At 38.4% G+C, this 26,695-nt stretch overlaps 1 protein-coding gene across 3 annotated transcripts; it reads right to left on the minus strand.

Annotated features, from left to right (window-relative positions):
- Positions 1 to 3,419: 3,419 nt before the first annotated feature.
- LOC143742428 (zinc finger MYM-type protein 1-like) lies at positions 3,420 to 20,912 on the minus strand. 3 transcript variants are annotated; one of them, XM_077235279.1, is made up of 5 exons: positions 20,834 to 20,912; positions 17,138 to 17,275; positions 15,070 to 16,627; positions 14,892 to 14,994; positions 3,420 to 4,738 (listed from the first exon to the last, which is right to left on the minus strand). In XM_077235279.1, the coding sequence occupies exons 2-5, from the start codon at positions 17,220 to 17,222 to the stop codon at positions 4,211 to 4,213; spliced, it is 2,274 nt and encodes a 757-aa protein (XP_077091394.1). In that variant the 5' UTR covers positions 17,223 to 17,275; positions 20,834 to 20,912; the 3' UTR covers positions 3,420 to 4,210. The 3 variants fall into 3 exon arrangements, with proteins under 3 accessions (XP_077091394.1, XP_077091392.1, XP_077091393.1); XM_077235277.1 differs by having other exon boundaries at positions 15,070 to 16,672; XM_077235278.1 differs by lacking the exon at positions 20,834 to 20,912 and adding an exon at positions 20,641 to 20,670 and having other exon boundaries at positions 15,070 to 16,672.
- Positions 20,913 to 26,695: the final 5,783 nt, after the last annotated feature.

Consider the following 26,695-nt stretch of genomic DNA (forward strand, 5'->3'; position numbering starts at 1 on the left):
AACTCAGAGTTCAAGTTTTAACTCAGAGTTGGTTGAACCTCCTTATTGAAACAGGCCCCAGGACAATCAACAGTGATTACCAACATCTGTAAAGACCAGGTAAGGAAGTTGTAGTCCAATGGTGGGACTTGTAGTTTAACTTTAACCTACCCAATATACTGGGTTATCTAGGTAATTTACACATTTACTCCCCATAGTGAAGATCCCCACTACAAGAAACAAACATAAATACACGTATACAAAAATTATACAAAAATACAGGCGCATATATGTATTCATTCATACATACATACATGCTTGCTGAATATATGCATGGAGACTACAGAACGTCAGAAAAACCTTCATAAACTGCAGTATTCAAGACTTATAAAAACAATACAGCTGTGACTAAAGCATGACACTCATGTTGAAGTCCACATTTAAACCTTTAGGATGTAAGGCCTCCAAAGTATGAATCCAGTAAAGTTCCCTTTGGCATAGCACTTTATCGATATTGCCACCTCTAGGTAATTTAATCAGCTCAATTCCTTGAAAGCGGAGAGAAGAGACTGAATGAGCACACTCTGTAAAGTGACAGGCCACAGGGTAGTTAGGGTCGGCACGTCTAATAGAGCTTTTATGTTTACTGATCTTCTGTTTTAGACTATGTGTGGTCTTTCCCACGTACACCATTTCACAAGGGCATCTTAAAGTGTAGATAACATTCTTAATTTTACATGTAATAATGCCCTTCACATTGTAGCTCTTACCGGATCTGGGATGTTTAAAGTTATAGGTATTGTGTGTATTATTACACTGGGCGCAATTCCCACAGGGATAGTTACCATCCCTAAGGGGTGCTAGGAGAGTTTGGGTAGGAGCTGATCTTATACATGCTTTAACTAACCTATTGCGGAGGTTAGTGCCCCGTCTAGACACAAACAAAGATGGATCCTTAATTTTATCCTGAAGAGAAGAATCATCAGATATTAGGTGCCAGTATTTCATAATGGTGTTTTTGATTATAAAGGATCTTGGTGTAAAAGAAGTTATGCAGGAGACAGAAAACTTTTTATCCTTTTTAACACTCTTTTTCAAAAGGTGTGGTCGTGGTGTAGAGAGGGCGATATTATATGCCTCTTCAATAATTTTAGTGGGATAAACCCTGGCTAGAAATCTGACAGGAAACTAAGGAAGGTGAGGAGAGGACAAAAGAAACGGACTGGAGATGGAGCTAGTGACACGCCAACAGGCCAGAGTCCGGTCGTGAACCTGTCTGATAAGGTACTTACTTCTCTCGGCCCTGAGTAAGGGATTGAGTTTTGTTCCCACCAGCCATACAAACTCTTTTGAAATTAAGACTCATTTGTTTCTTTTTTTTTCAGAAAGATTAAATTGAGATATCTTTTTGGGACTGTGAATGAAAATCGGAGTTTAATTAAACCTATGTTTAAGCCTAAAAGTACATTTGTACCGCATGTAAACCACTCCTCGATTGATACATTCTGTAGGGTTGTTGAACAGGAGATTTTTGAGAAGCTACAGACTACGCCTTACTCCCATCAGCAAAATTTTTGTCAGGAGGAAAAAATGCGTGGTGCACTCAACGCTTCATGAATTTTGATTTAGCCTACATTAGTAACAGTTAATTTTGTTACGGTATGAACTTAATCCTAGGAAAGGCAAAAAAATATAAGATCTTTGTAAGGAAATCCAAGACTTTGTATAGACTTTGTATTCAAGGCTTTTAAGGCCTTAGTTTGAGATTGTCAAATTTAAGACTTTTTCATAGCTTTTAAGATCTGCGGGTACCCTGACAAATACAATAGAAAAATACTTTTTAAAATATAACTCCAGTGAACCAAAGAGAGTCTCAAAAACGCAGTTTGAAATCGCTGGTGTTTCTGTCATCACAAACTACCTTGTAACCAATCACGTCAACGAGTGGATCTCTGATGTGGTGTGAGTGGAGGTGGGGCTAATTTGCATATTAATAGAACAACATATACTAAATGAGGCAAGGGTGTAAAGTTACATTCAAGCTATTTTAAGAAATTAATTTTTTTTCCAAGGAAAAAAAACCTTTAAATGTCATTTTGGTGATCAAAGATGAGTTTTAAGGGATTAAATTGTTGACTACAGGGGGACTTTAAATAAAAAGTTTTACAGATAGAGTAGCCTATGTCTATTTAACTACTACAGAAATTGAATAATCAAATGTAAAAATAAAATACTGTAGTCTTCACTGTATAAATTAAATAAAAATTGATTGATATTAAATATTCAAAAGTGATTCAGTGAAGAACAGTGATTGATTTTTTAATCAACTAATGAAAAAGATGGCAGCTGTTTATGAGGCTGCTGTCCCTTTAAGAATAAATGCACGGATTTAATATACTGTTACACATCCAATTTTTTCCTAACTGTTTATGTTCATGTAGGAAATAACAGACTATATACATGAATACTCCACTGCATTTTGACAAAATTCAGCATCGAGTCCTTTTTCGCAGCTTATTGTGATTAATAACACTCTAATATGTCAATAACTTTAACTAGTACTGCAAAGTTGTTTGAGCTGCGTGTCTCTCAGCCCATATCTATAGAAGAAATATATATTCAACCTTTTTTTTTTTCCATGATACCATAATTGTTTGATTAACATTAATGAGACAGACAGCCTGGTTAATGTCATTCAAAGTACACTATACAGGGTCCGTACGTTTTGAAAAAAACCTGGAAAAGTTGATTCCAGGCCTGTAACGGTTTTGAAAAAATAAATAGACCGAGAAAGTTTTGGAAAAGTCGTTGAATTTTTTAAAAAGTTTAATTTATTTTTAACACAGCATAATATGTGATTAATGCAAAAACTGTTTAATAAGAAAAATATTTCCCGTTGTCTTAACGTCCTTATATTCAGGCGGCATAACGTTCAGTTCACTTCGGATTCACTCACTTGTTGCGATGTTGCCTGAGGCGAAGTCGGTGCTGACAGAAATTTAATTGAAATGCCAGGAAAGTGTCGATTTAACAATGTCTGGCTTCACTTGGAGACATACAAGACATGGCTCGAGAAGGTCCAGGACCCGAGGAAAGCAAGATGTGGACTATGTTCTAAGATAATTGACATCTCTAATATGGGAGAATCAGCGCTAGCTAGCCATGCTAAAGGCGCCAAGCACCAGGCAGTTGTGGCTGCACGTGAAGGCTCGAGCATGACTATCACTAGCTTCTTTTCTCCTCTGTCGACATCGACCAATGTTAGGCCGATTTCAGGTTCTTCCATCATGAGTCAGACTGAAGGCACAAGACAACGGGTTATCTCAAATGTTACTAGACAAGACGCATTAAGGGCCAAGGTATTGTGGGCGTTAAAAGTCACAAACTCCCACTAATCTTTTAAATCGTGCGAGGGTGTCAGCGCACTTTTCAGCGCCTTGTGTGTTTAAATAAATGTTTATTTTGTATTGAACCTCATAAATTGTCATCCATTTTATTGTTAAACCTCTGAGGGTAAACTTTAACACATATTTTTATTCTTATAATGTCGACTGACATTTTCAGGAATACATAGTCATGGAAATGTGCCGAAAAGTCATGGAAAAGTACTGGTTAAAATGTGTATGAACTCTGACTATAATACTTTGATGACATGTCAGCTTGCTGATCAACGCAGTTTGCATCTTGAGACTGATGCAGTGCCAAAAATAGCCCCAAGTTATCAAAAATGCAACAGCATGTTCATATATATTTTTGATGCAGAGAACAAATGTGAATAGCTGTGCATTAAGTTGTAGCTGTCACAGGATGTGTATGTATTTGTGTAATTTACGATGAGCTTAGAAAACCATGTGTATATTGTGTTGTGTGTATTGGTAACTGTAATGCACAGATCTAATGTAATGTTACACATCAGATATTTCTACCCAACAGCGTTCATTTAGGACATAACAGATAATGTTTGCATGTATACTCGCCAAGACAGAAATACTGTAATTCTCAGTGGCGGCTGGTGCTAAAAACAAACAGAAAATCCAACTGTTAGTAATGAAGGACTGAATGCAATTGTTACCTATTTTTAAGAGGTGATGATGTATCATTACTGATTAGCTAAAAATGCAAAAATTCCACGATGCAAAATGCAAAAATAAAGGTACCACAAATCAATGAATTTGAGTTTACAATGTCAAACACACACTGTAATGTTGCCAAAACACTGGCCAGTATAGCACTACTTGAAAAGAAATATCGCCCTCTGTTCATTCTGGCTTGCAAATTTCTCAATGACCTTGTGGTTAAAGTCAGTTATCTCAGTCACCAGTTTCTTTTCCATTGACAGCATGGCCAATGCATTCAACCTCTCCTGGTTCATGCTGTTTCTCAGAAAAGTCTTAACTCTTTTCGAAGTTGAGAAGCACCTCTTAACTTCTGCTGTTGTCATGGGTGTGGTGATGAGGATCTTTAGGAGAGTGACAGTCTCTGAAAAGATTTCTTCAAGATTGTTCTCCATAAACAGCTGGAGTAGATCCACAGCACCACAACAGGCTCTGAAGTCTTCCTTGCAGTAGATGAGACTAAGCTCTGTCTTAAGCTTACTCCCATTGAGCACTGGATAGGCCTTCAAAGTCCTGCTCAGTGCATCTTCAGGAAACACCACCATGAACTGTTCAAACCTGTCCCCTTGCAGCAAGGTGGCACTAACAAGGTGGTTTGTGAAGGATAACCGTTCCATGATGTGCCCCAGTATGGTATCGCAGACCTACAGTGAAGGATAAAAACAAAAATTATGTAGTGATGACAAAATAGCAATTTCAACTGCAACATTTGAAATTACCAGTTTCAATGTTCGAAGCCATTGTGCTTGGACCCTGATGATTGCCACTTTCAGTTTTATTTTGTATAATATACAAATTGCTGTTCAACTAGAATAAAAAAAACACCTTGCTGAACAACAGAGGAAGCTTTCAAAAAGACAATAAACCTTTGCAACAAGTTAACTGCATCGTTTCATTTACCTTTTATGGGTACCGTAATTCCTCAAATAAAGACCGGGGCGTTTATTTACCTGAACTGCAGATGGTAACAGGCTTTTATTTGAAGCAGGCTTTTATTAGAGGCAGGCCTTTATTTCTAATTCCATCTTTTTGATAAATAATAGGATTTGGCCGATGGACGACGCAATCATCTATTGCGATGGCTGACAGACATCACTATGTTGAGACGGCATCGAGATCCCCCCCGCCCGCCATGTTTCCATGGTGACGCGTCATACTTGGCATGTGATTCACCACAGCCAAAATAGCGCTGTATCATGACAGATGTCGCACTTTTATTTCTAAATATTAACAAACTTGCTTACCATGTCATCAACTATCTTCTATTCCGATTCTCAAATACATGCATGTGAGTTTGTTTTGTCGTTTAAAAAACCTTATCTTGATCTGTAACGTGAGATTAGAGATTCAGTTCAGAGATTCCTGTCTGTTGGATTTATTACAGCATGTGAATGAATTCATCAGTTTCTCCCGACATACATGAAAGTGCCGGTGAACTGGGAGAAGAATAGAGTAAACATTATAGTTACTATCTGATATGAATAAAACACCTCGGCAAATATATTTGAATGAATTGTTATTGCTGCTTCCATAGACACCATTGTGTATTTTACAACCTATGTATTGTTTTGCTATAAATTATATGTATTTAAATGTCTGAAACCTAAAATAAACATTATGTGGCTGAAAGCACTGAATAAGTGATATACGGTATGACCAGCGCTGAAAGTCCCTCTTTAGCTCAGCGCCAGCCATAGCGCGAAAGCACAGTTTGAATTTGGCAGTGATGTCACGTCACTGTATATCCCCTCCTAGTGGTCAGCTGCTGCAGAGCGTCCCAAAATCGAAATTGCTGATGAGATGTAGAGGAAAATATCTAGTGGTAAATGAGTGTGTTACGTTATGTCATTATATGAAAGGCACTTAGGAGATTACCCATCAACACTAATTTTTCCCCGGCCTTAATTTAAGACCGGCCTTTATTTGTCTGTGTTGACCCCGCCCCCGGCCACTATCAGAGAGGCCCGGCGTTTAATTGACTACCGGTTTTTATTTGAGGAATTACGGTACTTATAAATGTCTTCTCATGTCTTTGATGATTTTACAATATTTTTGCTTAAAGGAACACTCCAGGGTTTTTTTTTAAATAGGGGTTATTCACCGTCTCCCCTACATTTAGATAGGTGGGCAAATGCATTTTTTGTCTCAGTGCATGCATTGTGTTAGTCTGGCAGCGCCACCGCTAGCTTAGCTTAGCATAATGAATGGAATCCTTTGTTGCCGGATAGCATGTCGTGAGTAACAGTGATCCAAAAATTCACTGGGGGGGCGGGTGGAGCACATGCGAAGCACTGCTATCTTGCCTTAAAAAACTCTCCTTTGATATTTATAATTTTTTACCAACATTTGGGGAATAAAAAGACGAAAAATTCGTGAAAAGGTTGCCGTGTCCAAGGAAAGCGAAATATTAGTCGTATCATCCTTTTAACGTTTAAGGGTATTTAGACGTTGGCATCAGCATCAGCTGCAGCGCCAGTCAGCTTTCCACAGCACGAGGAAGCAGCAGGAAAAAATTCACGCATTCAGAGATTAAAGTTCTCCGTCGCTACGGCGGATTTACGTTAATTGCAGCGAGTCTATGACGGATTTCCGTCGTCAATTGCAGGGTTCCCGTCTGTCCTTAATGTCTTAAATTCACTTTTCATAATGTTAAGGCCGTAAATAGGCTTTCATTTCTCAAATAGTGTGATAAATGTCTTAATTTTAGTTTGAATAGGTCTTAAATTAAGGAAAGACGAGGTGTATTCACCTTGCTGAGGGGATATGATAAAGCCTGGATTGGAGCGAAAGCAAGTTCCCTCTCTCCACTCAAACATTCTGTAATCACTTCGCTTGTGGTCCAGTCCGGCTTTTCAATTCCCGCTCTTTGGAAAAACTGCTCCGTGTTCACTCAATTAATCTTAGTTTTGAAGAAGTGCATGTCAGGCTACAGCTGGTTTGCTGCGGTCTGAATCCGAGCACGTTTGTTCCCGTTTAATGATCAATAATATCCAGTATAAAAGTATAAGTAGCCTAATATAAGAAGCTATACAATGAGAAATAAAGCAAACAATTCAGTCAATTAAACTAAATATATAAAGTTATGAAACTTCACTTTGCCCTCAGCCAAAACGATTTGCCATGAAACAAACTATACATTAAAATAATTTAGCATTGTTTGGTCTTATAAGATAAATAAAAACATGCACTGAAAAGTTATGTAGATGGTTGATTATTTGTCAAGCTAAGAAACTTTTTTTCATAGATTAAAATAGCTTTTAACATATGAAAACTGGCAATATTAAAGCGGTTTAAAACATCTCCCCTTAAAATGCTATTGGTCTCGACTATTTAAATAAAGTTAAAGGAATATGAATTTCAGTCAGAAGAATTTTTTTCACTTTAATCCCTGTGCATTGAATCAATGCCATTGGTCTCCATTAAGTGAAGCTTCAGCGTTACCCATGCGACGCATTGCTGGTCAGCTGAGCCTTGAAAAGTGGATCTCAAAGTTAAAAATTATTAACAGCTTGTTTCATTACATCTATCTTTTAATGAATCAGCGTTTTTTTGAACGTTCGTTGAATGAACGGTTTGATGAGTAACAGCCTTTCAATGCGCAGAGACGTCGTTTGGTTTCGGTTACATTGGTTACTGAAAATGTCCTCTTTTTTGTTCATGCTGACCACATTGTAACTTATTTATATAGACACAAATAAATATAAATAAATCCTCCCCAAAATAATGGCGATACTACAACATATTGCGCTATTAAGCCACTCTAAATTAATGCAAGGGAAATTTCTTCACCTAGACAGCCCTACTATCAAATTGATTATAGTTTAACCTATCCATCTTGACCGCCACACTAGTAACACATATAGCTGTGCCCTCACCACAGTGCAACAGTGAAAAGCGACCCCTCTCAAACAGTGTCTCGCCACGCTCCCACCGTTGTTAAAGCGACATACACCGGTATTGCGGAATATAAAAAATTCATACTGTTGCGAGCAGGACGAGGCAGAGGGACGTGAGAGAACGGCGCGAGGCCGGTGGCGTGATTGTTAATGAATGACACCTGCGAGACGCATCGGTCTCGCATCTTTCACAGAGGAGCGGTAGTATAAAGGAGGAGCAACGGCTGTGATGATCGAGAGAGGACAGGCCTGTGTTTTATTTGTGTTTGGTTTTTATTTTGGGTAGCCAGCAGTCGTCCGCGAGGGGCTGCTGGCGGTTCTTTTTGTTTATGTATTTATTTTATTTTGAAAATTAAAATCTTTAAATGTTTGCTGGTTCCCGCCTCCTCCTTCCCTGAACTACGAACTTCGTTACACATACCATAACAAAAATAAACACCGGTATTCGGTATGAACTGGTATACAGCCCAGCACTAATATAAATTACCTTGTTGAGTCACTTCATGTCTCAAGTCAAGTCAACCTTTATTTTTATAGCACATCTAAAAACAACAGAAGTTGAGCCAAAGTGCTTTACAGATCAAGCAAGAATAAATAAACATTTAAAAACAACATCATTCTATCAGCTTAAAAAACCCATTTCATGATCTATTCAAAAGCTAAAGAAAACAGATATGTTTTTAAAGACGACTTAAAAATGGCTAGCGATTAAGGTGACCTCACATGGAAAGGAAGACTATTCCATAATTTTAAGACCCTTCACCGAAAAGGCACGGTCACCCTTAGATTTATATCAGCAACGAGGAACTGTTAATAACAATTGAACAGAACACATGAGTGCTCTAGTTGGATAGTAAAGCACCTTTCAGCACCATTAGTGTGCTCGCGCGCACGCTGTGGTCAAAGTTCAAAATAGTTCAACTTTTGCCGCTGCACTCTTTCATGATTACTAGCGTGGCCAATAGAAACGGGGCATCCAAACAAGCACAGATGTCAAAATGGATGAACAGTTAGTACTGGCCTGGCTAACGTCAGACCTCGTCTCATTGAGACGTGGGTCTGGGAAACGCATGTTCATTTTCTTGTATTTGAGGCGTGGTTTACGAATGCCCAGAGCCATTTATTGGGTGCTACGAATGTCTATCAAATGCGCCTGTATGTAGCTCATAGGCAATCGTTTCAATTATACCAGATGACGTATGTAGAGTGACAGAAATTAGACGAGGAAGAAATTGATTGGTCAGAGATTTAACTAAACTACTTAGAACAATATCTAATGCTGCATTGAAAGGTAACTTAGCGTCTGCTGCCATGTTGGATCCATAAGTATAAACAAACCAGATTTTCGCCTCAGCGAGGGGACCAATCACAGAACGGGGAGAGAGCAGCAAGATGATGACAACGTCTATGCGACACATAGACTATGTGTGTCGCATAGATGTTGTCATCATCTTGCTGCTCTCTCCCCGTTCTGTGATTGGTCCCCTCGCTGAGGCGAAAATCTGGTCCATGGAATCCAAGCTGCCTAGCAGCGTGAATAAAATCGCGCTGCGCGCAAAACAGCACGGGGAACCCCAGGTTAAGTTAGTACTGTGTGTGTCGGAAATTCCTGAGCTGTACGATACAAGTTTGAGGTCGTATATGGAACCGGTTGTGTGGAAACGGAGCTCCTTCGCAAACCTATAATCCCCAAACTGTTCTCTGGACCTGAGGGTTTCATGTACCCACAACCTCTTCTTCCTTGCTGCTAGGGTTTCATGCTCCCACAACCTCTTCTTCCTTGCTGCTCTCTTTCTTCTTCTCATTAGCAGGATTAATGCTGTTGCTCGCTTCTTAGCACTGGACAGATACATAGTTTGCCGCTGACCGAAAGGAGGAACAACAATCAAAATAACTAACATTAGACGTATAGAACTCCTGCTAAAAGTTTCGAAAACTCCCCTTACTTTGCACTGGCGTAACGTAGCGCAAATCGCATTGTATCTGAAGGGCCAGTGTATTTAAAGGCGGAGAGCGGTAGGCGGAGCTTTCAAAACTTTTAGCAGGAGTTCTATACGTCTAACGTTAGTTATTTTGATTGTTGTTCCTCCTTTCGATCAGCAGCAAACTATGTATCTGTCCCTTGCTAAGAAGCGAGCTGGCCCTTCAGATACACTGGCTCAGAATTCTGTGTCCTGTCTGAAAGGCGCTTAAGGGTGTAAAAGGTCACTAATATATTTGGGTGCACCAAATAGTGCCTTGTAAACAAAAGTAAAATTTTTAAAATCCACCCTAAATTTCACCGGGAGCGTGAAATTTGTAAGTGTATAGATACCAAAACTGGGGAAATTTCTTAATTCTGTTAACAGCCTGGCTGCCGCATTCTGGACGAGTTGTAGACTAATGCAGTTTGGGGCAGACCACTATACAAAGAGTTCCAATAGTCTAACCTAGATGAAATAAATGAGTGGATCACAAGTCAGTATGGGAAAGGATTTTTTTTATTTTAGCAATTGATCTCAGATGGGCATTCTCAGATGAGCAATTTTTGTCTATACTCACTGGGAAATAAAATTGTGAATCATCGGCATAACAGTGATAAGGTATGCTGTACTTCTGAAAGATAAAGCTTATACAATGAAAATAACAGGGGTCCCAAAATTGACCCCTGAGGGACTACACACAGTAGCTGAGCCAATGCAGAAGAAAAGTTGCCCAAATTCACAGAAAATTTCCTTTCTTTTAGATACGATGAAAACCACTGGAGGGTTATCCCCTGGATGCCCACCATATATTCTAAATGATTTAAAAGAATATCATAGTCTATTGTATCGAACGCAGCACTGAGATCTAACAAAACTAGGAGAACAGGCGAACCTGAGTCCATGGAGAGTAGAATATCATTTGTGACCTTCAATAATGCAGATTCAGTGGTGTGCAAACATCTGAAACAAGACTGAAATGTATCCAAAATGTTAAATGTATTTAGATAGGAGTAGAGCTAGGAATAAACAACTCTCTCCAAAATCATTGACATGAAAGGCAGTTTGGAGATCGGCCTGTAGTTGTCAGATCCAGTTAAGGTTTTTTTTTAACAAGGGATGTAAGATTGCCTGTTTAAAACTGCTAGGAACAACTCCACTTGCTAATGAGCTGTTAATTATAGCTGTCACACTGGCACTGAAAGTCATAGAAACTTTAAAAAGACTTGTAGAAAGGGAATCCAGCTTATAGCTAGAACACTTCAACTTGGAGACTACATCTGCTAATTGTTCTGATGTAACTAGTTCAAAATTAGTCAGGGAGCTGGATAGTGGAGTAATTTGTGGTTGATCAAATGAATGGAGATATGCTTCTGACGAACAATTCATATGTGGAAATTTTGAGTTTCCACATAAGGCTTTTTGTGAGTGTGGAAGCTGACATCTGCTGATGAAACTGCAAACTATTCTTTAGTAAAAGTTTGCATCTCTGACTCCTGGTCTTCATTCATCACATCTGGCCCTTGTGTCTTAACTGTAAATTCCCCTACACTCTCATAAGTAAGGCCATATCCACACTAATACGTTTTCATTTGAAAGCTCATCTTTTTCTCAACGTTTTGGCCTTCTGTCCACACTGAGACAGATCACACTGTGGACTGTCAAAATAATGTTTAGTCATGCAGGGCTCGAAATTAACTTTTTTACTTGGTAGCACTGGTGCTCCCAGCTTCAAACAAGTTAGGAGCACCAGCAAAAATGAACCAAATTTGACATTTAGCTCTGCCAGTAGAGTAGAACGCCCGGCAGCATTCTGGTGATTAAAAGCCTTAATAATCAATCCTGATTTGTTGTCGCTGCATTTTTTGTGCTTGGCACTCTCTCCTTGTTTTTACCCGAGCTCCCGCGCTTAAAATGTATTGGTTTTCGGTGGTGGCCGATGGCCACTGTCATCCTTTCTTGCCCTCGGTTTTTTGTTATTTTTAAGCTGTGATTTTACCACTGTATTTCATAGCTTTGTAAGATAAACCTAATAAGTATTTTGGTATATCATCATATCAAAAACTAGGATAAAAAAGTAGCATTAAAAAGTTTAATTTAACAAATTTTCTACCATATACAATCGAAGACAATTAGCAGCTAGCTAACAACAACCTGATTTGCACTTTTTTTCTGGTTTCACCTCACTCCAGTCTAAACTAAAAGGTTTTTTTTTTGTAAGTTTTTCACATTGTCATATAAATAACCTGATAAATACTGTACATTATTAAGGTTAAATCTTCCTAACCACTCTTACTAAAAATAAATGGGGTATGCACACTTACATTCTCATTTTAAGAGGTGTTCTGAGTAAATGTGGTTTGATTTGTTAAAATTAGTTAATGCATTTAATGTATTTATTAATCTGTTAAGCTTAGTTAAAAAAATACAGCTGTTTATTGTTTGTTCATGTTACTTCACAGTGCATTAGGCTAACTAATGTTTACAAATACATCTTTTGATTTCAATAGGGCTACTATTAATGATTCAATTAACATTAACAAAGATTAATAAATGCTAATGTAGTTAACTAGAGTTTAATAAATTGAACTTTATTGTAAAGCGTTACCGATTTGTTATACACCGATTCAGACGTCTCGTGAGTTCAGTGTTGGACATATCAGTTGTTTTAACATTAAATGGAATCAGTTCAAAGGAGTCATTAGTTCGCGAATCGGACGTGTCATTAGCGGATGTGTAGGCCGGCACACATTGTTGTGTGATTATCCTATGGCGTTATATGTGTGCCTCATTCCTGAGCGAGTAATTGTAAGTTTTGAGCACAGAGATCTATATTTTGTAAGCACATTACATTATATTTTGAACAGAAATTAACAATCGCAAAAAAAATTTCGTTTGAGCAAAGAAAAAACGATTCCGTGCTCAATAAATGTATTTGCTATCATCCATATTAACGTGCAATAATAACCCCTCTCACGCAGTTTACTCAGGTGCTCTCTCACAAACTTATTCTCTGCGCTCCTGTCAAGTCCCTCTCTCTCTCTCTCGACCTCTTAATTCTGTGCGCGCTCAACTTTTGACACACACGCTCGCTCAACTTGCAACAGCGTTACAAGTGTGCCACTAAATAATCCAATCAGAAAATTAAAGGTCAATTGTGATTGGCTGTTGGTCTCCAATCACCACGCAGCACAAAGAAGACGAAAAAGGAATTTTATGGATAGATGTGGTCAGGGGATCTCTGGATAATCCATAATTCGTTTGTAATTATAAAACGAAAATACCGTTTTTCTGTTTTTTGTTTAAAAAAGAAAAAACAAATAACCGTTTTTGGTATCAGAATCAAAAAACGAAAAACCAATTAAAAAACGGCCCGTTTTTTAATATGGATAACAGCAAATACATTTATTGAGCACGGAATCATTTTTCTTTGCTGAAACGAATTTTTTTTTTTTTGCGATAGTTAATTTCTGTTCAAAATATAATGCAATGTGCTTGCAAAATATAGTTCTCTGTGCTCAAAACTTACAATTACTCGCTCAAGATTGAGGCACACATATAACGCCATACTATCCCAGCAGTTTAGGACATCGCACAAGATTTGTGTCATCACAGAAAACATTTAATTTAGTTTCATAGTTTGTTTTGTTTATTGAAATTGTGGTTTATGTCAGCTGAATGTGCGAAACGCTTTTCAGAGAAGATAAGGCAACATTTCTTTTTTTTTTTGCACAATTCACACCCTGCGGTAATTCAGGAGAAAGATCTCAGAATGCTCCACGTGAAATTTCGGTCTTCTTACCTTTTACCATCGTGTTAATTCTCAATTGATTTTGGCACTGGCTGAGACTGCTCTGGCTCTGGCTCTGGCTCTCTCTCTATGCTTGTTCTTTCAGTAACATGAGCCCTGTCACAAGCGCAGCAGTCATCTATCACTCACCGATCAAATAAGGCTTTGGCGGTCGCCAAAAAAATCCAATGCAGGAAAAACCTTGTTTCATCTCTCTTATTCAGCCATTTAAATTTTTGCGATAGTTAGCTCCCTGTCACGTGACAACGGAGCGCAGCGTAAGGGAGTGGGAGTGATTGACAGCTAATATTAACCAATCTAAAATCTGCTTTAAAGTTAAGAACGTAAGGATGAAGCTTGATTGGATGTAATCGTTGGATAAATGGTGGTCCGGCCACCGGGTATCAGTGCACGTACAGTAATTTGCGAACGTTTTGTAGAGAAATAAAATCAGGTCGCACCACAACCATTATCGAAACTCGCACAAATGCTCCCAAATATATTTTTAGGTCGCACAGATTAAATTTCAGGAGCATATGTGACCAAAATGGTCGCAATATCGAGCCCTGTCATGTGATGCATATTAAACCCATAGATATTCAATGTTTATACCGGTATTGTGCCTGTTATGTGCTATACACTTTTACACAGTTGCTAAAATGTTACTTTGTACTCTCTTCATATCACAGTCCTGCAAAGATGAAAGAAAATTCACTCGCATTTGCTGTCTGCGGTAAAACTAGAGAGCAGTTGCGTTTTAGACCAAACATATGGTGTGACTGAGTGCAACCTGGACGCATCAGTGAATGGTGAGATATGTTAAATAAAATGATCCTGCCAGAAGAATTGCGTGATAACTTCATTATGTCTTGTTCTGTCTGTTTCATCTCAGTGAGCTTTTATGAGGGTTTTACGTATGGGCAGTAAAGGTGTAGGCTATTTAGGGTTTTCCGACGTTTCAGTGTGGATGAGAAACTTTTGGAAATCAATTGAAAACGGGCGGAGAGCGTTTTGAATCGAATTCTCCGTTTTCAAATCTATGCGGATTAATGTAGATGTAAACTATCTAATGCAAATTTCAAATGTTGGAGCACAATATAAAAAAAAAAAACACATACATCAGTGTAATATGGACTACAATAAAACTCACTTCTGCTGCAATCTGTTCATGGACCTCTGGACTGAGAGACCGGCGCCTTTTCGCTTGAGAACCACCAGCACTGCGTTGGTCAACCAGGGAGGGGTGAGAATTTCTGCAAAGGAATAAGAAAATGTATGAATAATAATAATAACAACAAAAATCGCAAAAGGAGGAATATAGCTGCTACCTGATCTTCTGTATGTCCTGCTGGAACTGCTGGATGCTACTCTTGATGTGGACCGAATCAATGTCTTTCTTCTGGAGTCGAGTAAAGAGGAGTTCCACATGCGGTATGATGGTGTGGAAAAGTTGCAGAAAGAACTTAAAATCCTGATCCTCAAGCAGCATGGCAAAGGCTCCTGCCTCTCTGACGGTAACAGGGTCAAAGTCCCCCGAGACTCGTATGGTTTCAAAACAGCGGATGAGGTCTTCTCTGTGCTCGAACACGGTATTGATGGCACAGCTGTGAAAGTTCCATCTAATATTGCTTGAAGTTGGTAGTCTATGGGCCACTGCTTTATCAAGAACATCTGTGCGCTTGGGTGATCTGGAAAAAAAGCTGGAAAATCCTCCAAGGTCAGAGAAAAAAATTCTCACTTTGGGAATATGAGAAGTGGTCTGTTGTATTATTAGATTGAGTTGATGTGCATAGCAGTGGATGTAGTGGGCATTTGGGTAGACATTTTGTATCTTCCTTTGAACACCACCAGTGGCACCGTTCATCACATTGGCTCCATCATATGCTTGGGAGATGAGTTTACTCCTCTGATCCTCAGGAAGGATGACAGTGAGACGCTCTTTCAGTGCTGTGGCGATGGAATCAGCTGTAGCCGAATGTAGTGGAATAAACTCAAAAAACCTCTCCTGGACATTGCTTTTGGCATCAATGTAGCGCAGCAAAAGCACAAGTTGGTACTGTGTGGCAATATCAGTGGTCTCGTCGGCCTGGATTGAGAGAAAATCGCTTCTCTGTGCTTCTTTGATTATGTGTTCCTTCACAACAGACAACATACAGTCCAACAGCTCATCCTGCACCATTTTCGAAGTTCCCTTAAACAAAGTGCCATTCTCAAGGTGCTCTTTCAACACTCCATCAAGGGAAGCAACAAAATCCACCAAGCCGCGGAATATCCCGGGATTATCTGAGCTCTCGCTCTCATCATGGCCACGCAAAGCCAGCTCAAACGCGCCGCAAAATTTCACACAGTCTATTATTCTAGAGAGGACGTGCCGATTTTTTGCGACCTCTTCATTGTGCCTTCTAATGCCAATCCTGTAGCCTTCATCTAGCTGTTCAGCAATGCTAAGCTTCCCAAAAAACTGTAGTCTCATAGCGTTGTCAAGATGGCTGCGGCTACTTTCATGCCGTTTGCACTTTTCAGAGAGATGTTTTAAGTCGCGTACCCCTGTCGTTGTCCACGACGTTTCGGTGCCAGAATTTTGAAACAGCAAACAGGGAAAACAATAAAAGGCATGACTTATATTGCATCCAGCTAGCCAACTCCGTTTGCCGTAAGAAGTGCTGGAGAAGGCCCGAGTGTAAATTCGTCCGCGATTACTTGACTTCTGCTTAATTTGCAAGTTGGGTTGATCTGGTCCAAGCTCCTTGATCCTTTTTTTTTCTTTGTGTGAACGTTTGGTAAAAGGGTATTTTTGTAAAGATAAAACTGAATTTTCTTTCATCTCGAAGAGATATTGCGCTTGCTTGCTTCCACATTGATCAGTACCAGTCAACTGACAAGCCACTGTGCGGGAATAGGAGTCATTGAGAACGGTCCAATGACATGAGGCTAAAAATATAAAAACAACATTGATTCGCTAAAATCAAAGGTGTGAGGGTCTGGGGCGCAGAGCGCTGTGACCCCCGGACAATGTGACGCAAAGCAATCAGAGCTCAGCCTCAAGTCACATGCTTTTCAAAAGTTTACAGACCTAGTACATACACACTTAATAGGACAGCGCCCCACACACAGATATAAACGAAATACAATTTAGATTTTTTTAAATAAAATTTAATATGACTAATAGTGGAATACTGTGAGTACATTTTATCTCTTTATTCATTTGTGATATATTTAACTTATTGTTAACATGTTAAAGTAGCTTTCTTCTCTGACTAACTTGAAGGGGTTACTATTGATCAGCCGCCACTGCTCATGACATTTTTTTTTAAAAATGTCATTAATAATTTCTGTAGAAGCCAATATTTTAATAAGGATCAACTGACTGAGTTCAGTTTTGAGAATGAAACCAACCTGTTTGTTCCTCAGTATCTTCTTGTTTCACACTGAATACTTCTTCAATCCTGATGTCACCACTCTCCTCTTTAATAAACGCCATGTTTACAATAGTGTCACATGGATCTCAGCTGCTTCCCCAGGTGTTTAAACACTCTGTCATGATTAAGATGAGAATAATTAAAAGAAAAGACAAATCAAAACTAAATCTCAGGGTGCGTCTCAATCAGCTCAATAGTTCAGTAGTCAGCACACTGGTAGTCAGTCAATGATCTTAAATTACCTGATTAGACAAAAAACACTCATAACTAACGTTAGCTCAGCAAATTAAAACCCTTATGTGCTGTTGGGGATGTTTTCAGCCACTATGGGGTATTTTTTAGTCTTAATTTGGCCATCACTTTCTCCGTGTTTCAGCAAATGGAATGATTTTTGGGGACAAGTGTTATTTTTACACATATTTTGGGAAAATGCTTTGGAAATTTTCAAAAACTCAACAGTACACTGTGGGCAAATTCACTACCCTTTCATTATGTTCGTGGCTAACAAACAGCCACTACTTTACCCTGCTGTAAAAATGTATCAGATAAAAAAAAAATTCAATTTTTTTTGCATAAATCTATTAATCAACCTCAGTCCTGATAAAAACTACTAAATGTTTTTTTTTTTTTAAATCAGGATTTTAACTCTTTAATTGCCAAATTCATACATGATGTCACTGATTTGGGGAAAACAAACACACAAAATGACTTATTTTCAATATAAAATGTGATTGTGGACTGGATTTTTTTTAACCTTTTATCACAGTCTTGGACATGTCAAAGATTAGAAACAACATTGGTTTTGATGCATTGTTAGTTTTTGTGCAGCATCAGATTTTAACTTTTTCTCCCTTATTTACTGTTCATTATACTTCCATTATAACCACATTTTTTGATTGCAAAGCCATGACACCATATAATCATGCATTTTTGATTGTTGGTGGTTTTCCCTGTTGGGAAGAGGTCAAATTTGTAATTTTTACTGTTGATAACCAAGTGGCACCATTAACCCTCTAGATAGGCCTGTGCAAAAAAAAAGCTTCGTTTCTGTATTTTACATGGAGTTATATGGAGTATAATAGCATATTAGTGTGTGTGTGTGTGTGTGTGTGTGTGTGAGTGTGAGAGAGAGAGAGAGAGAGAGAGAGAGAGAGAGAGAGAGAGAGAGAGAGAGAGAGAGGAGAGAGAACTCACCTTGATGCATCTGAGAAAATCAAAGTCAGATCCTGATTTGGATGTGGCACCCTCATCATCCTCTCTAGCTTCCACTGAAGGCGTGGAGGATTTGGAGGATCCTGGATCTGGGTGGATTGGGAGAAACGGCGAAGTGTGGTTTTCCACCAGCCCGGAGACAACTCCCTTTCTTCAGCCTGCCAGAGGCGTGACTCAAGGGCTGACGCGCTATGCCATCGCAAGGGTCCAGAACATGGATTCTGTGTTCAATCTGTTTTTCACGGAAGAGATGATTGACCTCATTGTCAGCATGACCAACCTCCATGGGCGACGCACAATGAGAAACTGGACCAGGGTGGACTCCACAGATCTCCGTGCCTACATGGGGCTACTCATTTTGGCCGGCGTCTACAGGTCCAGAGGGGAGTCCAAACGTTGCCTGTGGGATGATCGCAGTGGTTGTGCGATTTTTTAAAGCCACCATGTCCCTCTCAAGATTCCATGAAATCAGCAGAGCTCTGCGTTTTGATGACAAGCTGCAGAGACCAGCTCGCCGTAGAGAGGACTTGCCCCGATCAGATCCCCGTAGACGCCGGCCAAAATCAGTAGCCCCATGTAGGCACAGAGTTTTGTGGAGTCCACCCTGGTCCAGTTTCTCATTGTGCGTCGCCCATGGAGGTTGGTCATGCTGACAATGAGGTCAATCATCTCCTCAGTGAAAAACAGATTGAACACAGAATCCATGTTCTGGACCCTTGCGATGGCATAGCGAGTCGGCCCTGGAGTCACGCCTCTGGCAGGCTGAAGAAAGGGAGTTGTCTCCGGGCTGGTGGAAAACCACACTTCGCTGTTTCTCCCAATCCACCCAGATCCAGGATCCTCCAAATCCTCCACGCCTTCAGTGGAAGCTAGAGAGGATGATGAGGGTGCCACATCCAAATCAGGATCTGACTCTCCTGAGTCTGTGGTGTCAGAGGGAGAAGACAGCTCGCTGGAGGGGTCAGGCTGCATAATCATCTCTAAAACTTCACTACAAGACAAGCCCTTTCTCATGTTGCTTGCTGCTCTTCTCACCCACAAATGACCAGCAGGCTTGCATGCAAGTGTTTAAATCCACTTGCTTTGTTTTTGTTTAGTCTGCATTTATCACCATCAAAAGGCACTTTGTTTTTGTTTACTCCATGTAGTTCTGAGAGCTGAGGTGCATGTTTTCATTTTCTCAGACGCATCAAGGCGAGTTCTCACACTCTCTCACTCACTCACTCTCTCTCTCACACACACACACACACACACACACACACATTAATATGCCATTATACTCCATATAACTCCATGTAAAATACAGAAACTAAGCTTTTTTTTTTGCACAGGCCTATCTAGAGGGTTAATGGTGCCACCTGGTTATCAACAGTAAAAATTACAAATTTGACCTCTTCCCAACAGGGAAAACCACCAACAATCAAAAATGCATGATCATATGGTGTCATGGCTTTGCAATCAAAAAATGTGGTTATAATGGAAGTCAATGGGGCTATAACAGCCACGAACAGTAAATGAGGGAGAAATAGTTAAAATCTGATGCTGCACAAAACTAACAATGCATCAAAACCAATGTTGTTTCTAATCTTTGACATGTCCAAGACTGTGATAAAAGGTAAAAAAAATCCAGTCCACAATCACATTTTATATTGAAAATAAGTCATTTTGTGTGTTTTTTCCCCAATTCAGTGACATCATTTATGAATTTGGCAATTACCGGTAAAGAGTGAAATGAAAATCCTGCATTTTTAAAAAAACATTTAGTAGTTTTGATCAGGACTGAGGTTGATTACTATATTTATGCAAAAAATTGAAAAAAATATTTATCTGATACATTTTTACAGCAGTTTAAAGTAGTGGATGTTTTCCTTTCCTTTAACGAAAGGGTAACTTAGTGAATTTGAACAATACTCAAGGCTTAATAAAAGAACATACTATACAGCGACGGTTCATATTTTGTTATGACTTATATCTGTATTGATTGCATTTAATATATTTCTATCAAAATATTTGCTGTTGATTCGTAAAAGTTGTCATTACACATGGTTGTTATTTTCGTTTAATTAAATGGGGTTGACCAGCATGTGTCGTCAGCGTGCGGTGATTCAAGCGCTTCAAAAGTGTTAATGTTGCGAAGCATTTGATTAAAGTTGACTCAGACTTCGGAAAAGCTCCCTTTCTCTCATCAGTACATGTCAGTATCGTTAGCCAAATTCGTTTACTATTACCTATTTCAAGATATAGGCTAGGAATCGAAATAAGACGCACCTTCTCTGTTTCTTTTCAGTTACTGTGCAGATGAGCTTTTCTCACAAAAATAAACTTAATATTAGTTAAAGCACTGCAATATTATATTCAATAATAATTCCCTTATTGTACATCGCTAGTATAAAAAATATACATTTGACTGTATTGGGGTTTATCGATTTATACACCTGAAACGCTGTAAAAAAACACAAACCTTTCCTCAGCCAAAACAAAACAGACGTAGGAGCGAGGCGCAGCCTTACGACGTCATATCGCCAGATCAAAATAAAAGTCCTGCTCACACGCTGCTTTCTAAAACAATAGTACGTGATGTATGGATGTATGTATTTGCTTGCTTGCAATCTTTTGAAAACTGAACATAGAAAGTCAATAATAACATCAGTTAGATCAAATCAAATAGTAGAATAAACAAATACAAGGACAATAAAAAAGAAAAATGAAAAACAGAGAAAAAAAAATCTCTATAAAAAAGTAATACACATTTTCCATGAATAATAGGCAAGTTTACAATATACCACAGTTTAAAGTCAACATTATTATCATAAAAAAAGAAAATATATTTTTCTGAGAGTTGTATTACAATATTTGTATTATTTTTGAACACACCAAAATCATACAAAAATAATTGTGTAAATACATTCATAAAATAAATGAACAATGCCTCTCTCTTCCCTCTTTGGCGAAAACACATTTCAAGTCAATATCTTTACAAAACGTTGCAAACACCAGTTTTACAGGATAAACCCGGTGAGCATTCTTTAATGATACCTCCCTAATTTTATTAGTTATACAAAAGCAACAAAAGATTTTAAAAGTCTCTTTCCAATTGACATCCTGAAATTTTGATCTCCAAAATCCAATGGCTAAAGAAACAGTGGAGATTTGGCAAACTGTTTTAATTTAATTTAAGATAATTATTATTAATTATTTTTGTCTTTTAAATGTATACCTTCCAATTTAAGACTAAGATTTCAAATGATGGCGTTATGGTGATTAATGCCATTCCCTCAGAATTTACATTGCTAGAAATCTACAGTATATAGAAAATTGGACTTGATCCAGACTTAAATTGGAAGGTATAAATTTTAAAAGACAAAAGATCTTAGAACAATTTGCCCAAATCTCCACTGTTCATGTACATAAAATAAATGTTCCTAATAATGCAGAATAAGTAAGACAATTACCATTACTGTTCAAAAGTTGTGAAACCGACAAAATAACTAATCCAATTAACTAAAATGAGAGTCTTTTGTGGTGGTATAATGTCTTTTTTATTCCAAATTAAGCATTTGTGAGGGGAGAAATTGTGTTTGTATTAGGGGTGTCGCAATATACCGGTACTGGTGTTGACTATAAGAGTGACTGTTAACTAAGAGTGTGACAATATATCGCGATAACCTTAATATTTTAAATGAATAGGACACATATGATATATGACACGTAAACAATCCAGTGCCAGTATCTGGTTGACAATAGGTGACAAAAGTACAATAGGTGGTGGTTTTGCACCTTAACACTGCCATCTGTTATTAAGCAGAAGACGCAGCGCACAGCTACTGTACTTACTGCCGTGTAAAATCATGTCATCTGATAATACAGAGAAGAGTCTCTACCCACACTCAAAAATAAGCTCGCCAGTATGGGAGTTTTTTGGATTTCGAGAAAATGACTCGTTAGACACCCCAGTCGGTAGGACTTGCCAATAAACAGTGAGAGCAAACGGGAGCAATACAACCATCCTCTTCATGTTACATTAACCTGTTAACTGCTGACGCCTTTCTGTGTTCCGTTATATTAACATCCTTTGAGGCTTTTAGTCCAAAAGTTTGCTCATTCGGATAAAAACTTACGGATGTTTACTTCAAATATCTTGAGAGAGGAATATTTTTGTTGTATTTTTATCCAAAATAGGGCGATGTGAGCATTATGGCGCACTAAACTCTCACATGTATTTTATTTCATTCATACAACATCAGAGGACGCTGCACTTTCAAGCAGTACTTGCCTAGCAAACCAGGCAAGTACGGTATTGACTAGTTGCATGGATTGACATGTTTCTATTTCTGCTTCCTTGAGTGTACATGTGATGACGGCAGCTAAGGTGTTGTCATCACTGCCGTAGTCATTACAAATTGTTTGTGGGCTTATGTTTCCTTACATTTGTTATTTAGGGTTTTGTGTTTCTGTTGACTATGGTGCAGTCCCTTAGCTTCATTATTCTATAATACTCATTTATAATAAGTTTAAGATATGCTGTTGGAGTTGATTGCAGATAGGTGCACGTATCAGTGGTCTTCACAACATGTTATGTCTACTATAGTTTCTTTTTGATTTTCTCATTAACCACACAGACAAGTTTTTAGTTATGCATTTTTGTTATTTATTATTTCAAATTTGTATTTATTCCCACATTGCAAACAGTTACCCCCCATGCTGTCTACTCACCATTTCCTGTTCCTGTGACTCCTCAAAGGAGGGGGCGGGTCCACAGCTTTCCTTTTTCTTGGGTCGGGTTAAACCATTTCTACTAATAAGGAACTTAACCATTGGTAATGTAGGCATGGAGAAATGTCTTATGGTGTTTGCATTTAGTTTAAGTTGCTGAATGAGTTTATTTTATTTATTTTAGATTTTTGAAAGTTAATTGGATAATGGTCATATATTTAAGCTACAAAGGTTTTGTATTGATACCCCGGTAGTTGGTATGGTCTTGAGTGTAATGAGCCTGTTCTGGGCTATATAAGACAGTCTAAACTGAACCTTGGGAGGAAAGGAGGGGGTTATATTGCTGAACGTATCATGAAGATTTTTGCTGCCTGTAGCAATTTGTTTTTCTTTGGTTATTGTCATATCAAAGTTTGCACTGAGTCCAGTGTATGTTTATTTTAGTAAATATTTTTTTTTGGTTTAATTTTGGAATTGTTTCCGTGACACTTCACTGAGAGTTTGTATACCCCTACTGCTCCACTGGCCTTTAATAAAAAATCCTTCTTTGGGATGATATCTGAGTCCTGAGCCTATCTACCACCTCCCCTTGATCTCTACGGGACACGTTATGACAGTACACTTATACACTTTCGATCCTGAGATACAATAGAGAAGATAGGAAGGATGGCGCTGTTTTACACAAGATGCCTCCAAGACTACCAGCAGTGATGTACACCGGCTAGTACAAGCTGCAAGCTCAGCCCTGAGGAGAAAAAGGGGTACAAGATGTATATCTAATATTTCTTATAAGTTAACATGGCAAGTTAATTGTTTTTAGGCTATTCATTTTGTTTTTCTGAAGAATACACACCTTTACCTTTACTCTTGATACCTTAAGTACATTACAGTATGCAAGATAACACGTTTACTTAAGTAAGCTTTTAAATATGACTAGTAGTTTGTCCCCAATGTGGTATTGGTAGTTAAGGCGAGACACTACAGGTGAATAGGGTAAACATTTTAACTTACAGATATCACCATGAAACTTTACCAGTTGATTACTCACATGAATAGGAGAAAAAAATGTATTGCAAGTTTTCTGTAATTTTTTGTTTAAATATGCTAATCAGGCTATATCTAATTAAATACGCGCCATTTTGCATATATTTTGAAGTGACGTTTTTTTGAAGATGAAAAAAACAAGGTTCAAAATTATTTTTGCATTTTGTTGATGTATTCAATGAAAAGACATTACCAAAGGGGATTATGAATATCTCCTTTTGTTACCTTGTAAATCAGAAAATACTGCCAATAGCCTTAAAAAAAATTGATTTCCGCCCTGTTTTTAGGCATAAAATGTCATATAAATCAGGCCAAGAATGATATATCAACAAATCCCTCTGGACAAACCTTCACAATATAGTTAGGTATATAGTGCAGCAGATTAGTAAAAAAATCCTTCACTTTGGTATAGAAGCATGAAATTTGGCACAAATACTCTCTAAGGGCCACTATTTTGGAAAAGGCAGTGGTCCACTCAAAAATTCAATATGGCGGCCAATTTTCAAGATGGCCGCCATTTCTATTGAATGCTTATTATATCAATTATTCAAACAGTGAACTAAGCATAGAATTTGATACAAATACTCTCTAAAGAACATGTTAATGGAAAAAGAACATGGTTAAACATGGCCACCGTTCCTGTCGAATATGAATTATTTCAATTGTTCAAATGGTGATGCAAGCATAAAATTAGGCAGAAATACTCTTCAAGGAACACTCTTTTGGAAAAAGGTATGTGCCACTAAAAAATACAGGATGGCGACCATTTTCAAGATGGCCACAATTTCTGTCAAATAGTCATAATGTCTGCTTTGTCTGCCTCCTCTTCTTTGACCTGTCCGGCTTAGTTAAACTTGCCAGGAATATAAAATTCCCGTCGGCATAGCTCTCAGGTTCATTGGAGTACACAAGCATTTTCACCACGGCAAGTTGCAGTCCACATAGAAGAAGGGCCACTGTTAGCAAAAGGAAGTGATACAACTAGGTTCGGGTCACGTACACCTAGCCCAATCATTCATCCAGTGCCATTTAAGTCCCGTGTGATCTGTACACCTTCCAGATATGCATACATTAACACGTCATGTATTTCCCCGCTTACCCGTGGCTTGGCTCTCCCGTAGGGCTGGTCCGAATACCATTTTTTGAGCTTCGAAGCTTCGGTAGTAATGAACATCGAATATTCGAAGCTTCGGAATCTCTATAGCCTATGTCTGTCTGTCCGTTGCATTTTGATTATTTCGAGAACCGTTCATCCAAACGACTTCACAAGGGAGTGCAGTGTAGTATTTGGTGCAATATAGATAGACATGCGAGACAGGACACGTTCAGAATTAATACACTTTTAATAAACTACAGAACAGCGTGAGCCCGATGCGCGCGCGCCCCATCGAGCAGAGTTTATATGCTCCGAGAATGGACACTGCACTAGTGATATAAAACACACACAGGTCTGTTAACTTAAGCAATATTTTTAATAAGGTAGTCTAATATTTTTCTCACTAACAAATTACTGACAAAGTAGGGTAGATTTAAATAAAGAAGCTGCGCGCCTCACGCATGCAGGCATGCTCCGAGAACGGACACTGCGCTAGTAATATAACAAACACACACACACACACACACACACACACACACACACACACACACACACACACACACACACACACACACACACACACACTCACACACACACACACACACGTCTTTTAACTTAAGCAATATTTTTAATAAGGTAGTCTAATATTTTTCTCCCTAACAAATTACTGACAATGTAGGGTAGATTTAAATAAAGAAGCGGCTCTCCTCACGCATGCAGGGCTTATATGCTCTGAGAACGGACACTGCGCTAGTGATATAAAACACACACACACACGTCTTTTAACTTAAGCAATATTTTTAATAAGGTAGTCTTATAATATTTTTCTCACTGACAAAGTAGGGTAGATTTAAATAAATAAAAACGAAATTTAAATAAATAAAAACGAAATTTAAATATAGAAAAAAGAAATTTAAATAAAGAAAAAAGAAATTTAAATAAAGAAAAACGAAAAATAAACATGACGTCCCAGTAAAATCTCAAAGTCTCCTATATTTAGCTGTAGATTCATTTAGATTGATAAGAGTAAAAAGTATAATACATTTTGTTTCTATTATTCTATGTTCCACAATGTCAAAGCAACGCAGCTTAACCCAAAATACTAGCTCATGCATGCCCTTCTGTCCATACAAACTCCGCTGTTCTGCACACTAGTCAGAGAATACTCCCGTTGCAGGAACACATTTAGTAGTCCAAGAAGAAGCAAATATATTTATTAAGTAGATATAACAAAGTTATAAGTTAAGTATTATATTTCACCAGATTTTATAGTGTAAAACATATTCAAGCGCGAATGAGAACCGTTTCGAGGGGGATGCCGGGTGTGCAAAAAAAAAAGAAGAATATTCGAATGTCACATTTTCAAATCGAATACCAACACACCGAACGAATATTCGAATATTCGAATATCCGGGTCCAGCCCTACTCTCCCGTGCTGGCACAACCTGTCAATTCAGGTGCGGCTATCTA

The sequence above is a fragment of the Siphateles boraxobius genome, unplaced genomic scaffold, assembly GCF_051911475.1.
Source record: "Siphateles boraxobius isolate OS27281-9 unplaced genomic scaffold, OSU_SipBor_1 19, whole genome shotgun sequence".
Classification (NCBI taxonomy): domain Eukaryota; kingdom Metazoa; phylum Chordata; class Actinopteri; order Cypriniformes; family Leuciscidae; genus Siphateles; species Siphateles boraxobius.

Excerpts from the sequence above, each read along its gene's own strand:
- LOC143742428 (XM_077235277.1), bottom strand. The coding sequence starts at position 17,222 with ATGGCGTTTATTAAAGAGGAGAGTGGTGACATCAGGATTGAAGAAGTA. Across the intron at positions 16,673-17,137 it reads AGATACTGAGGAACAAACAG|CCTCATGTCATTGGACCGTT; the intron begins GTTGGTTTCATT and ends TTATATTTTTAG. Across the intron at positions 14,995-15,069 it reads CAGGACATACAGAAGATCAG|AAATTCTCACCCCTCCCTGG; the intron begins GTAGCAGCTATA and ends ATTCCTTTGCAG.